The sequence below is a fragment of the Ursus arctos genome, unplaced genomic scaffold (assembly GCF_023065955.2).
Source record: "Ursus arctos isolate Adak ecotype North America unplaced genomic scaffold, UrsArc2.0 scaffold_13, whole genome shotgun sequence".
Lineage (NCBI taxonomy): Eukaryota > Metazoa > Chordata > Mammalia > Carnivora > Ursidae > Ursus > Ursus arctos.
Genome location: NW_026622797.1, coordinates 37,322,488 through 37,336,240, shown reverse-complemented (window position 1 = coordinate 37,336,240; position 13,753 = coordinate 37,322,488). Strand labels below are relative to the sequence as shown.

Genomic DNA, 13,753 nt, shown 5'->3' with positions numbered 1-13,753 from the left:
TCTTGACAATTACATTTCAAAGAAATGGCTCCCAGGGCCTTGAGAAAGACATTCCTGAGTTTTAGAAAATTTACATCTTGAAGGAGCAAAGGAAGAATTTATAATTGCAAGTTTTCTAAAGAAAATGTTCTTAGGAAAGTGAGGTCAAGGCCTGTATTTAGGAAGAAACCTAAGTTTAGTCAAAAGTTTAGTCAAAGTGATGGCAATATTGAGGTCATCTTAGTCAAATACAGGCAACTGGGGAATCCAACATAAGAAAGAACTAATGATATTAAGTGAAGTCCAATGTCCAAATTTATGCATCAATTGCATAGAGCCTGATGAGAGCAGAAGCCTGTGGGATTCCAGTTCAGAGGTCTCCAGGAAAAAACAGACAAAAAAGGAATCTATTGGTTCTAAAGTGTTAGACCATGTAGAAGTTAATATTGAATGAGTTTTACAGTTCTGTTGGTCAGTTTAAAAAAAATTAGTGATAGAAACAGTACAGAAAGACAGTGGAAAATATGCCACAAAAATGTAAAGAAATCAATAACAGATAACTGGAAAATCCCCAAATACTTGGTAATTAAAGGTATATTTCTAAATAACACATGGATCAAAAAAGAAATCTCAAAAGAAGCTCAAACTTATTTTGAATAAATTAAATGAAAATACAATATATCAAGCTATGCAATGCAGTGAAAGCTGTGCTTAGAAGGAAATTTATAGAATTGAATGCTTATATTAGAAAAGAAGAAAGATCTAAAATCAATAACCAAGCTTCTATCTTAAGGTACTGGGAAAAGCAGGGCAAATTAAATCCAAAGTAAACAGAAAGAAAAGAAGTAATAAAAATTAGAGCAGAAATAAAATCCAAAACTGGAAAAGAATGGAGAAAATCAGTTAAATCAAAAGCTGGTTCTTTAAAAAGATGAATAAAATTGATAAGCCTTTAGCCACACTAAGAAAAAATTAAAGAAGACACAAATTACTAATATCAGAAATAGAAGAGGGGACATCACTACAGATCCCATTAACGTTGAAAGGATAATAAAGGAATATGATTAACTCTATGCTCACAAATTTAATAACCTAGATAATCTAGACAGATTCCTTCAAAGACACAATCTACCAAAACTGACACAAGAAGAAATAGACAATTTTAATAGGCCTATATCTATTAAAGAAATTGAATCAATAATTAATAACTTTCCAAAACAGAAAATACCAGGCTCAAATGGGTTCACTGGTAAATCTACCAAACATTTAAGAAATCATACCAATTTTCCACAATCTCTTCCAGAAGATAGAAGCAGATGGAAAACTTTCTAACTCAGTCCATGAAGCAAGCATTAACCTAATACCAAAACCAGACACAGACATTACAGGAGATGAAAACTACAGCTCAATACCTCTTACAAATATAGATGCAAATAGCTTTGACAAAATATTAGCAAAATGAATCCAACAATGTACGAAAAGAATTACACACCACAACCAAGATGAATTTAAGTCAGATATTGAAGACAGGTTCAACATTCAACAATCTGTTAATGTAATCAGAAAGTGTAGACACTTTTTGTTTGGCCATTTGCAGGTAGCTCCACCCACAGGCTTTCTTTTAAGATTTATCCGGCCTGAGCCAGAAGCTAGTCTGCTGTATCTCCCAGGTTGCAAGCCTTTGTCAATAGACTGGAAAGAAAATTTACTCACTCCCTCCATGGAGATCACGTGACTCATTCCATAGCTCACTCCAGAGGACTCATCCTTTCAATCTCTAAACCCCCGGCCACTGCAGCTGAACCCTTTCAGGCATTCGGTGTGAGTGAGTGTTCAAGGTCACAAAACCTGATTTAAGATAATTTCTATGCAGCATCTACCTAGTTAATCCAATACCTCATTCTGGAGTGAGAATACTTGGTATTTATTATCTGGTAGCACTATCACTGAGAGTGAACTAATTCCATTTTCTACCACTGACCCTCTCTGTTAGGATTCATCTTCCCTTGACTTACTGTGTAACAGAATGTGTTTGTTTCCTTTTAGTCATTCTCTTTCTGGAAGACAGCATGTGTCTGTGTGCTATTAATAGCTCTATGCTTGTGTGTGTGATTATAAGCTCTCTAAGTGCAGAAATCTACATTCTATTCCATTTATAGCTACACATTACCTAACATGCTGAACTTCATCTGAAGAGTTGTTGACTTACTATCTCCACCCTGGAAGAATTTCTAATATTTCCTAAGGAATATTATGAACAACAAATATTATGTTTTATTGACTAAAGATCTTACAAATTTTAGCTTTAGCCACATTATGTTAAATTTTGCCAAATTGAAGTACAGCTTTAATATTTAAATGTGTAAAAGGTAAATATTCAGAGGTTGAAAAAGTAGCTGATTTAAAATAAGATGAACTTCACATGATTAGATAGTTTAAATCACTCCTTTTGTAATATTTTAAGTCCCCACAAGTAAGGACTCTTCAGTGCTACAAATAATGTCAGTCATTGATAATTTTACTAATAAATATTTTTATTTATGTTATTGTAGTCAAGCAAACTTCATAAATAGAATCTATAGACACATAACTTTCAAGCGGAACTAATAGTTTTACTTGGGATGCTTCCTTTCTGTCCATAAAATATGGTGAGGGGAGGGGGAAAAAACCACATTTCCCATTGGAACACTCCAAGTCAGTCCCAAAAAGCTGACTAACATTTATAAAGTAATTCTCATCCTTATAAATTACCTTGTTGCAGGAAACAGACCTTATCCTGACTTTTAATATTTCAATGCACCGATCTTGGTGGATGGAGAATGGACCAGGATGTACGGTGACTTCAGTGACACCTGCACCAGACTGGGCCCCAGAAGACCATCGCTACATCACAGTCTCAGGGTGTTTTCTGGAGTACCAGTACATAGAAGTGGCTCACAGTTCCCTCCAGATTGTCCTCGCAGTAAGTGTTGACCGCCAACCACTCCTAGTGCTTCTGGAATTGTTTTATTTCCCTGCAAATTTAACGCACACAAATGGAATCTGGATAAAGTGTGGCTATTTGCTTTTTTCTAATTAAGGCCCCGTTCTGTAGGGATTTGTCAGGTTAAACCAGGGCGTAGTAAAATGTCATCAATCAGTAAATCAGTAAGTAGGCTTTGGCATCTTCAGCATTTTATATAAGAAATCCAACCAGTCAAGGTTTGATCATTTGGCTTTTGGTAAATAAGACTTTTCCAAAGATTCCTGCAGAAAGATCAGAGAGTCTTCACAACTAACATGCTACAGTGCCTAAATTTATAAGATTTCAATGTACATTTTTCCTCAAGTACTTCTTTCTGCCTGTGCTTCTAGCCCTGGGAATTCTCCTCTCCGTTTGCCCATATTCTTCTTCCCAGATTTTGCCAAAGTACCATGCATCACCTTCTATCATTTCCCTGCTTTTTCAAAACAATTCAGCTTTTCATAAATTCTACTTCTAGGACTATCATGCCTCCATTTTTCATAGTATTAAACTGATCAATACCCCTCCTTCTACCAGGGGACGTTAGGAGTTTGTATTTGTATACAGTATTTATAGAGCATATTTGTATAATATATGTCTGTTATATAAAACATATTATTTTGTGGGGCATCTGGGTGGCTTAGTCGGTTGAGTGCCCCACTCTTGATTTTGGCTCAGGTCATAATCTCAGGTTATGGGGTAAAGCCCCGGCTAAGGCTCTCTGCTAAGCAGGGAGTCTGCTGGGGATTCTCTCTCTCCCTCTCCCTCTGCCCCTCCCCTGACTCATTCTCTCTCTTTCTCTCTCAAATAAGTAAATAAATAAATCTTTTTAAAAAATGTATTATTTTATGTTGTATCACTATGACAAAGAGATTAAATAAACACATCCTTTTCTCAAGAAGGATTTTTACTAAGGCTAAATGCGTAATTTTGTAGGATTTATAAAGGCAACTTTATTATACGTGTCTCCATCTATTTCTTACATATCCTATATGTACAGATCTACATATATTTTTCTTAGACTCCATGTAGATCTGAAACCGCTGTGCATAGCCTTAAGATTGTTAATGACAAATAATGCAAATAGAATCTGCTTTTTGAGTCTTTCTTCAGTCAATTACTTTGGAAATGATGTTAATTCACAATTCTTAAATAATGAGACAACACGTTCTGGATAGAATGGCATCAATTAGTTCACATAAAATTCTTCTGGAACTAATAAAACCATGTGAATGTCTATGTATTAGATTATGTAACTAATATATAGTTACTAATTTTTTAAATGAAGAATGTATATATACACGCACACATACATACACATACACACACATAAATTACAGCAGGCTAAGTATTCTGTGCTCGTAAACATTACTAAATCCTTGTGACTAAAAACCGTAAAGGGTTATTCTTGTGGGTCGGCAGAAAGTTCTGCCGATCACTGTCAGTAAGAAAACAAGGCTGGTGGGGCAGCCGCCACCTCAGTCATCATGGGTCGCCACGCCAGGGAGCACAGGTCGATCTGGAGTATCTACACCAGCACAAAAATGCTTCTCCCTGAGAAGAGAAGATCATTGTTCACAGTCCATTGTCTAGAACTAATCACACAGTCCCACCCAACCGCAAAATGGCCAAGAAGAAGGGAGAATGTAAATTTTGGGAGATCAGCATAAATTATTTCCACAGTATTTGAATTATGTTTTGGCTAAAGCATTGAGTGATCTCCCTTGAATATGTGCAACCGGAGACCCTTCTTAACAAACACACCCTTCTACAACACTCTTAAACTCTAAAACTGTTCATTTTAATTATCTTGAAGTAAAACTAAGTTAGATTTGATGGGATGGAAAAAGTAATTTCATTATTTAAAATCCATTTGGATGAAGTATTCATTCTTACAAAGGAAAAATAACACGTTTCTGGCATTTGGGGACAGATAATATATTAGAGGGGGATTTTAGATAAAACATCCCTTCATTGGAAGTCCCTTTTTTACTGTACCCACGCATTTTGGAAAACTCCCACTTCTAGGTCAAGGATGCTGTAAGGGTATAGTTTATGTGCATGGATACTTACATGTGACTGTTTTAGGGAGTTAGTTGAATTAATGTGTGTATGTATAAACTATATTCATAGATTTATTATACCCACATAAAATTTTGGCACGCAGGTAATCTGCATAAATAAATAAATAAATAAATAAATAAATAAATAAATAAAGGACATGAGGCTGACATGCTGCCCAAAGTAAAATCATCTGTAAATGCCAAGTGGCTAGAATGCAAAGATGGAAGGAGTGCCCCGAAGAGCAGATGTGACTGATAATTCAATCTACTGGCTCTCACTGCTGTCTGCATTGTCCCTATTTGAGTAGAGAAATAGTCTGAGCAAGCCATCACAGAATGTGGTATCTTTACTTCTCCCCTTTCCACCTGTTCGTCCTCCCGGCGGCGCATTTTTCTTTGGCAATGCTGACTGTGGATCACCTGAGAGTCAGTTAGCAACAGTGTACCCAAGCCAGTTACCTGGAGCATTTTCAAAACCCTTTTTGTCTTTGGGCTTGCTGTTGTCTAGCCAGCCTCAGGCTGAAAGCATCTGCTGTGCAGAAAACCTAGCATATCTTAACTAGAGTTTTAGAATGGAAACCAAAATGGGACTTACCGTGAACAATTTTTTCTGCCTACTAATTGGAAGCCTGCCAACTAGATTTTTCTATAGTCATTCTGATCACTTCTACTATCCTGATTAAGAGATGAAATGGTGTCTTCAATCTATGCTCCTCCCCTTTTCATGTTACCCAAATAATCCCCCAGACAATCCAACATTCAACTCAGTCGGGTCCGGTGAACCCTTCCTGAGTGCTTGTCCCCTGCTGGCATCTTGAGAAACAAATGACAGGATCCCTGACCTTGACAATGTCACAAATCAAAAATAGGGTGAGATTCTTCCTTAGAATACAAACCGGGTACAAATAGGTATATTTTGGGGACATGGTAGACAGAGAATACAGTTTGTGCAGTTTCTGGAGTAATGTCTTCTTAGCTCCACCTCGTTTTCTGTAAAGTCAGCTAACTTCCTGTTCTCCTTGCTTCCACCAGTCTTTGAAGCCGCCCTCTCTTCCAGGATGTCTGGCTGGGATCTGCTTTCCCAAACTGCTCTCTCCCAGCTACTGCTCTTGACTCACTCCAAATCTCTCTAGCTCATTTCCTCCAACTTCACCCAGCCTTTTCTTCACAGATTCCTGACCCCTGGCAATCCTGTCGGTCTGTTGTTCGATTTTCTGCCAATCAACTCCTAGCTGATTTGGAAATTAGCATTCACAAAGCCCACCTTTGCAATGCACATACATAAGATATCTTCCATCTACAGCCAAAGGAAGACGAGTATAATACCCACATAATTGGGAAGAGGGGCTATTAATCACACAGCCTCCAGCCGAGCAGAGAGGACCACCAGAACACCGTAATGATGAGCCAGGTGTGAGACTTCTAGCCTTCTCCTCCTTTAGTAGCATTTTCTTCTAGTTAGTATCAGATATCGCATTTAAAAGGAATACAGGTGTGCACAGCTTTAATAAAACAACAACAACAACAACAAAACCCACACTTACAAAATAGATCAAGTAAATATGTATGGAGAGCCAGGGAGGAGATGGACTACAGAGATGGTGTTGTTCGCATTACAAAAGAATTAAGCCGATTTCTTCAAACGACATGTGATTGCAACTGCCTGGTTTACAAAATGTGTTCACAGGAATTAAATCTTTAGATTTGCGTCACAGTCCTGTGAGGCTGCAAAACAGGTGAAAAGCCTTTCCCAGGATGTCTTAGCTAGTAAATAGGGAGGATGGACTTGCTGACCCAAGTGTTCCTCTGATACCAAGGCTAGGAATGAGACTGCAGCCTGAGAGCCAGCAGCAGCTGGTTGAAAATGGATTCCTGAAACCCCCAAATTCAGAGTTCTTCAGTGGCAACGAAAGCCATGATTAATTAGCCATGTCTGCCGTGGGGGAGGGGAGTGGAGGTGTGTGTACCTCACTTCCCATGACCAACAGGATGAACGTGGAAATGTAAATAAATGAAGCTTTAAGGAAAAATATTTATAGCAGTAAGGAAGTAACTTTATGTTTTAAAATATATGTTACAGTTTCAAATAAAACATTGGAAACAAAACAAAAAAAAACAGAAACAAATACTTAATCCCTCTTTTTTCTGATTCCCTCCAGAGGACCAATATCTCTAAATTTAAGCTAAGCCTCTCCAACCAAAATTGCTGGGTTTTGTTTTCCTTAATTTCCTTTACTTCCAACACACTTCTAAGTTCACAGCAGACTGATTAATATTTTTAGGATACCAGCAGAGAATACTGGTAAAAACGTTAATAAGCTTACTATTTTCCACAACTATAAAAATTGGCTAAGGAACCATATACAAATTAACAGGAACATCATAAATGACTTTAGAAAAGGTTCTAATACCTGGTGTGCTGTTCATAGCTAAAAACAGGATCACTATCAAGTTCATCCTTCAGTCATGTCTATTCCCTATTCAGAAAACTTTGTATTTTTTAGAATACGTAAAATAATGGAAATCATTGTTTAACAGATGGTAAAAAAAATTTTTTTGAAGATAAAATGTGCCTTCACATGGATGGAGCCACAGATGTTTCCAATTATTCCCAGTTAATGATATATATTTGATATTTGGCTTGTTAAGACTTGCTTGGGAATAGCATTGGTGAGGACTTTTCAAGACTTCAAAAGACTTTATCCAAGTTAATCTGGGATTGTGCTGGGAATGGCACAGGAATATTTCTTTGGACGTTGATGGAGTGCATGGTGCATGGACGAAAGTGAGTTGCCTTATTGCTCACACTGCACTTTGATGCCTTCTTTAATCTGGGAAAGACATATTCACAAAGATTTTGGTGGTCGAAGATTTGGGTCCTGATTTTAACGTAGCTTGTGACATTGCTCTTCAAGTGGTAAATAGTAAATCTGAGTGACGAACTTGCATTGTTTTGAAGGGATGCATGTTTTTAAATGAAAGAAGGTGAATTTCAAGTCACGGTGGTATTCAAATTTCATTGTATGGGTTTCAAAGACTAATATGGCTCTTTAAAAGATATTAATATTTATAATATGCCCAAATAAATAGCCCTTTTGCAACTATTCAAAGTAATGACGAGGGGGTGCCTGACTGGCTCAGTCAGTCGAGTATGGGATTCTTGATCTCTGGGTCATGAGTTGGGTATAGAAATTAAAAAATAATAATAAAATGCATTTTTTAAAAAAATTAAAAATGATGAAAAATATCAAGCATCAATTTCAAATGTACAGAGCTTTTAAGTGGATTATTAAAAATTCTTTCAGGTTATATGGGAGTGGAAATGCTTAAAGGCATTTAAGTATCAAATTACTCTAAAACAGTGGTTCTTAATGCTGGCTGAGAATAGAAATTATTTACTCACTTGTTTAAAGGATTACCATAAACATGACCCACTTCTGGAAATTCTGTGCCCTTAAGGCTTGAGGTAGGACCTAGGTGGGTGTCATTTTGAAAATTTTCACCAGAAATATCAGTGCCTTCCCTTTCTTTTCACTACTGATCCCTCTATTGTCCTGAATTGCTCAGAAACACATGGTGTGTGGTCAAAAAAAAAAAAAAAAAAGATTCTGTAATACTAAAATGGTACCAGAGCTGCAGTTGCTCCATCAGCTCCTGGAAATGACTTTGAGAGTCATTTCCCTTCCAGGATTGCAGAGTCTACCCTGTGATCAAGTACTGAATCTGTGAACCGAGTCTGTGTCTGCCGTACCTCCACACCAAAGAGTGAGTGAGTGTGGAGCCCAAACTGAGTCTTCTGATTCCTAGTCCAGCGTCCATGACTCTACAACAGTTTTCTTCTTAGGACAGAATTGCTTGCTGCCTGTGATGGAAATGGACAGAATAACAAGCACTCGGTTGCTTTCCTAGGTCCTAGGATGGTCAACAGCTTTGCCGCTTGGCTTTGAATGTCATACATGCTGCCCAACTCTAGTTCTCCTGGGTTCTCAGACACATAGACCTACTTGTCAAAAGGTAGTAATAAGAAATGAAATAAATGTGATTTATCTTTCTGTAACATCAGAATAATTTATACAAATATCACAAAAATATGGGAAGAAGAACCAAATCGCCATTTCGAACACAGGATTTTTCCAATGACAAAAGTTACGGAAATCAGAGAATGAAGGCAATAAATAGCTCAGGAAAGGACATTTCTTGGCACAGTTGAGGGCTGCAAAACATATAAACAATAGTGCACAAATTAATTTTAGAGCCTGAACTGGGTTATTCCTATATAGTAAGAAATACCAAGATGTACTGATACTTCTGAAATGGGCACGTGTTTAACGTTCTAATCTACTCTCACTTCCTCTAGACAATAATAAAGACACTTTGACACTGTCACTCATAGCGTAGGACCCTGATGTCTTATCCACAATTATCAATCAAGTTTTGGTAAAAAATAAACCCTGAGTAATCCGTTCTCATGGTCTTTTATTTCTGAAAGGTGCCCTTGTAAATTAGTGAACAGTTCTGCGTGTCCACAAAGAAGCAGAGTACAAGAACTTGAATAGCCTCTAAAGTCAGATTAAGTCTAAGACATTTTTTGCTCTTAATATTCTCTGGTATTCCCTACATGCAAAGTCAGAAATATAAGGTAACATATTCACAGTCTGGGAGTAACAATCCTTAAATCTTACACTCAGCTGTATAATAAACTATTTTGTAATTATGAACTAAATGAGATAATTCTTAAGAAATTGCCTGAAAACAATAAAGGCAGTGTTATTTCTTTTCTCCTTAGCTCAGTATCTTCCACTGCTTATTGAGAATACTATGATTTTTTCAGATGAACTCACAGTGACATGCAAAAATGAACTAAATCTCACTAAGTTTACTCACTCCCCAGATACGCCTGTGATTCTTACAGCCAGTGTGATACTATTTAGTGTACCAACACACTAGCCTACACAGGGGCAAGTTTTATCCCATATCAACCATTATCATCAGTGTGCAATATCTGCTTTTCTACGTAATGTTTGAAGCACTTGCTTACCCCTGAAGCATAATATCCCTTGATCTGTGAGATGCTTAGCACACCCTGGACTACGAATGCCAGTTTATTTAAGATGGTAGTGAGGATTATAAATTGCAACAAATTACCAAGAACCAGGTTTTCTTTGAAAGGTTTTCTTTGTACATGAACCATGTACAATTCCATTTCCTATATTTAATCTTATAATTATAAACTTAGCTCAGAATAAATAATAAGGTATATTAAATCAGAAGTTATTTCAGAAAAATAAGTATATGTAAATATAGTAAAATAGAGTAATTTTTGAAAAACATGACAAGCTATTGGCCTTGAACAAAGGGTTACCATCTTCCTTTGTAATATATAATATCATTGTCTTTTAGGATGTCTTTCCAGTCATGATCATTTATAATGATAAAAAGGTTTTAAGAAATAAGTCTTTGATGGCTATTTCCCTTTCACTGGAACTTCTAAACACAGTGGCAGGATAATAATAGTGGAATGTGTCAGTGTTTTCAAATAACAACAAGGCATTCTCAAAGGAAGCATGTAAAGACGGTTGATAATGACAGCTATAAAATGAGGGATAATTTATTGTTTAGCATGTTATACTTGAATGAAAAAGAATAAAAATATGGGCAAACACACTTAAGCTAAATAATGTTTACATAGTAGAAAAAGAGCCATCTGTAATGTTCCTCCTGTACCTTTTGTGTTTACCAATCCTATAAATAGGAGTTTAAACTCTACTATTCTCGACCCACACATTCTTCTAAACAATTGGGTATATGATGCCTGGTCTTCACTCTCCTCCTGCCTATTCCTGCCCTTACAGCATTATGGTTGCTTTTGCCCCAACTCTATCATTTGTTCCTCTCTGACCTTTGTTGTTCCTTTCTGACCTTCGTTGTGACTCTCAACCTATTGTCAAATTCCCTGAGAATCAAGACCAATTTTTTTTTTTTTAGAAAAGCAAAAAACATTTTACTAAAACGTAAGATCTACCGAAGTTTCCAGACAAGCCATACAAAATGATCACAAGCTTCATGTTGAAGGAAGGATTCTACACTTGACAGCAAAGTCCGGTGTTATTAGTGAGGGCTGTGATGTTTGTTTAATGTTCCCATTTTGGTTCAAACAATCAAGCTTGTCCATGTACAGCATCTAAATAAAGTTAGACTTGGCTAGAGAGCATATTCTAAAGAACTAGTTAGCTGCTTTTAACCAATGCAATTAAAGCACCATAAAAAAAGGGGGAAAGGTTAGGGTTAGGGTTAGACCACAACTTTTTGCACACATATGTCTATCACTTGTAATTTCCTGCTAACTTTATTCACAATATTATATTGTTATGGTACCTAATGAGAAAGCTACTTGTCACCTGATGATTTTGGTTAATGCTAATGGCAAATATGGCTGCAAAGTCAAGGACTGAATTAGAGAGTATCATGCCTCCAAGGACATTTTGGTTTTCTTTATCTCTTCTTTTATTCTGAAATGTCTACCTTGCTGTCCTCTCCTTATTGATTCTTAGTCTCTCCACCTTTTAAGTTTAATCAGCTCCTTTCTTATCAGCAACTTTATAAATACAAATTGTTTCTTTTACCTCGAACTATCCGGTGTCTTCCAGTCATTTATCTTCACTTTTCCATCCATTTTCCATAACTGTATTGATTTCTTTCTTCATCACAGAATTATGGGCAGATTCTCTCTCTTTTTTCTAATTTCTAAATCTTACAAATGATATTTGCTGTAATTTTATACCATTCTCTTAGTTACATATCATGTTTAGGTTGATTTAGTCCTAATATATTATATCTGTTACAATGAAAATCAATTTTAAGTGAAATTATACTGTGAGGTACAAAAAATTTCCATGTCAGTGACCCAGCAGTTGTTCATGTATTCATTTTCAGCAATGTGCTTAGTTCACAAATTTAGGAAAGTCTGTGTTGCTTACAAATTAAAAGGCTCGAAACAAGTTGTCAAAGGAGGTTGAACACTAAAAAGATGGTAAAGGAGTGGCCAAAGCTAAATGAGAAAATATGTTTAGACCCTCCTTTATTGTCCTTCAATTGTGAGTCTGAGGTCTGAATTAGAATCACGTAGCCATGTGGTACCCACATTCTTTTTTTTTTTTTTTTTTTTTTTTGGTTCAAAGCTTTAGAGTTGCTGTGGTACTTAATCTGGAACTGAGTTGGAGGGACTTTAGAATCATATTAACGAAGATATAACTTTATGCATCATCATTGTCACTATAGTGTATAAAACAATTTCACACGTAAACCACTGTGTTGGGTCAACAAGTCTGTGAGGCAAACAGGGTTAACTGTGAGCACCCTGCCAGTGTGACTGGAAAAATTATCTGAACATTTAAGTTATAAACTAAAAAACTATTGAAAGCTCTATTTCGATATCTCTGCATGAACATTTACCTGAGATTAATCTTCACTTTTCTTTTCTTTTTGTGAACCATTACAGATTCTTTTTCCCTTTAAACCCCATATGCTTACAGATGTTAATCTCTAGAGAAGGACCCCGATTCTCCCACCAAAGGCAGTTTGTTGCTTGGCTTTGCTTCGCAGAGACCCAGTCAGAGGCTCTGATGACAGATAGTGTGCTTGTCAGCTTTGCTTCATGAATCCAAAGAAAATGGAACTCATCAGAAGCTGAGCCTCAAGCACCACCTGTGCCTCTTACTGGGGCCTTTCCACACTAGGATTGGCGGGGGTCTCCGTCTTTCATCATTTGGTTCACCGTCAGAAAGAGAAGGGAGCTGTTGCCCTGTGAGGTAGCACTCAGCAGACTGCTCTATTGCAAAATAAACAAACAATGTATTTTTAGGGCACCACCTGCAGCAAGCAGCTGTACCAAACAGAGCAGAACCACGAAGGATGTGATTTGTTCCATTTACCATGAAGCCTTGAGGTTTAGAAGAGAGGGAGGAGAAGGTTCTATGTATACAACCCACACATCCGCAATTTCAACTGAAGCTGATTTTTTTTCTTTTTTAGATTGGAATTGAAGTATCATTATATCTCTCCTCCTTTCCCACCCCGCAACCTCTGGTTGAAAACAATTCTATTATTGGGGTTATAACTGTTAACTGAGAAAATCATTTTTCTCTGCCAGTAAACTTCCTCTTCCATTCAAGGGCAATTTTCTCTCAAGCAACCTATACTTAAATGCCAACATCTGCTATATCTAAGCTGTATATAAATGGTGTCTGGCATTTACATGATGCCAATGACATGATTAGAGAAACTCACACACTTGGCTTACATAGAATTTTCTTCTTATCGTATAGCTTTCATCTATTTCAGTCCTCCTTCAGGATCTGTCTGCCTCCCTAAATGTGCCACGCAAGTCCAAAATACTCTGAAAGCTGAACTTTTAACTCTTATCCTGATCGACAGTCAACTCTTGTATTAACTCCTACCTTTCCGGGCATTAAAGCTGTATAATGCCTCATGATAAAATTCCCCCATATATGAGTTGTCTGAGAACCCAGAATTTTGAGGCTGAGGCAAGGGATATTTTAAGTACTTGCTTTTTTCCCAGATTTAAAAATCTCCTCATTCTCTTAATGGCTATTGATTCTGACCTCACAAACCAAAGTCACCATTTCATTTTGAGTTCTTCTAGGTGAGCAGGGATAAATATAATTAAATTATGGATGACTCTGGAAGC

At 36.9% G+C, this 13,753-nt stretch overlaps 1 protein-coding gene across 3 annotated transcripts in view; it reads left to right on the top strand.

Annotated features, from left to right (window-relative positions):
• NKAIN2 (sodium/potassium transporting ATPase interacting 2) overlaps positions 1-13,753 on the top strand; it is a 941,569-nt gene that overhangs the window by 766,592 nt on the left and 161,224 nt on the right. For all 3 annotated transcript variants that reach the window (XM_057311072.1, XM_044386300.3, XM_057311073.1), the window contains exon 4: positions 2,741-2,941. In XM_057311072.1, the coding sequence (XP_057167055.1) occupies positions 2,741-2,941 (201 nt within the window). The remainder of the gene's footprint in view (positions 1-2,740; positions 2,942-13,753) is intronic.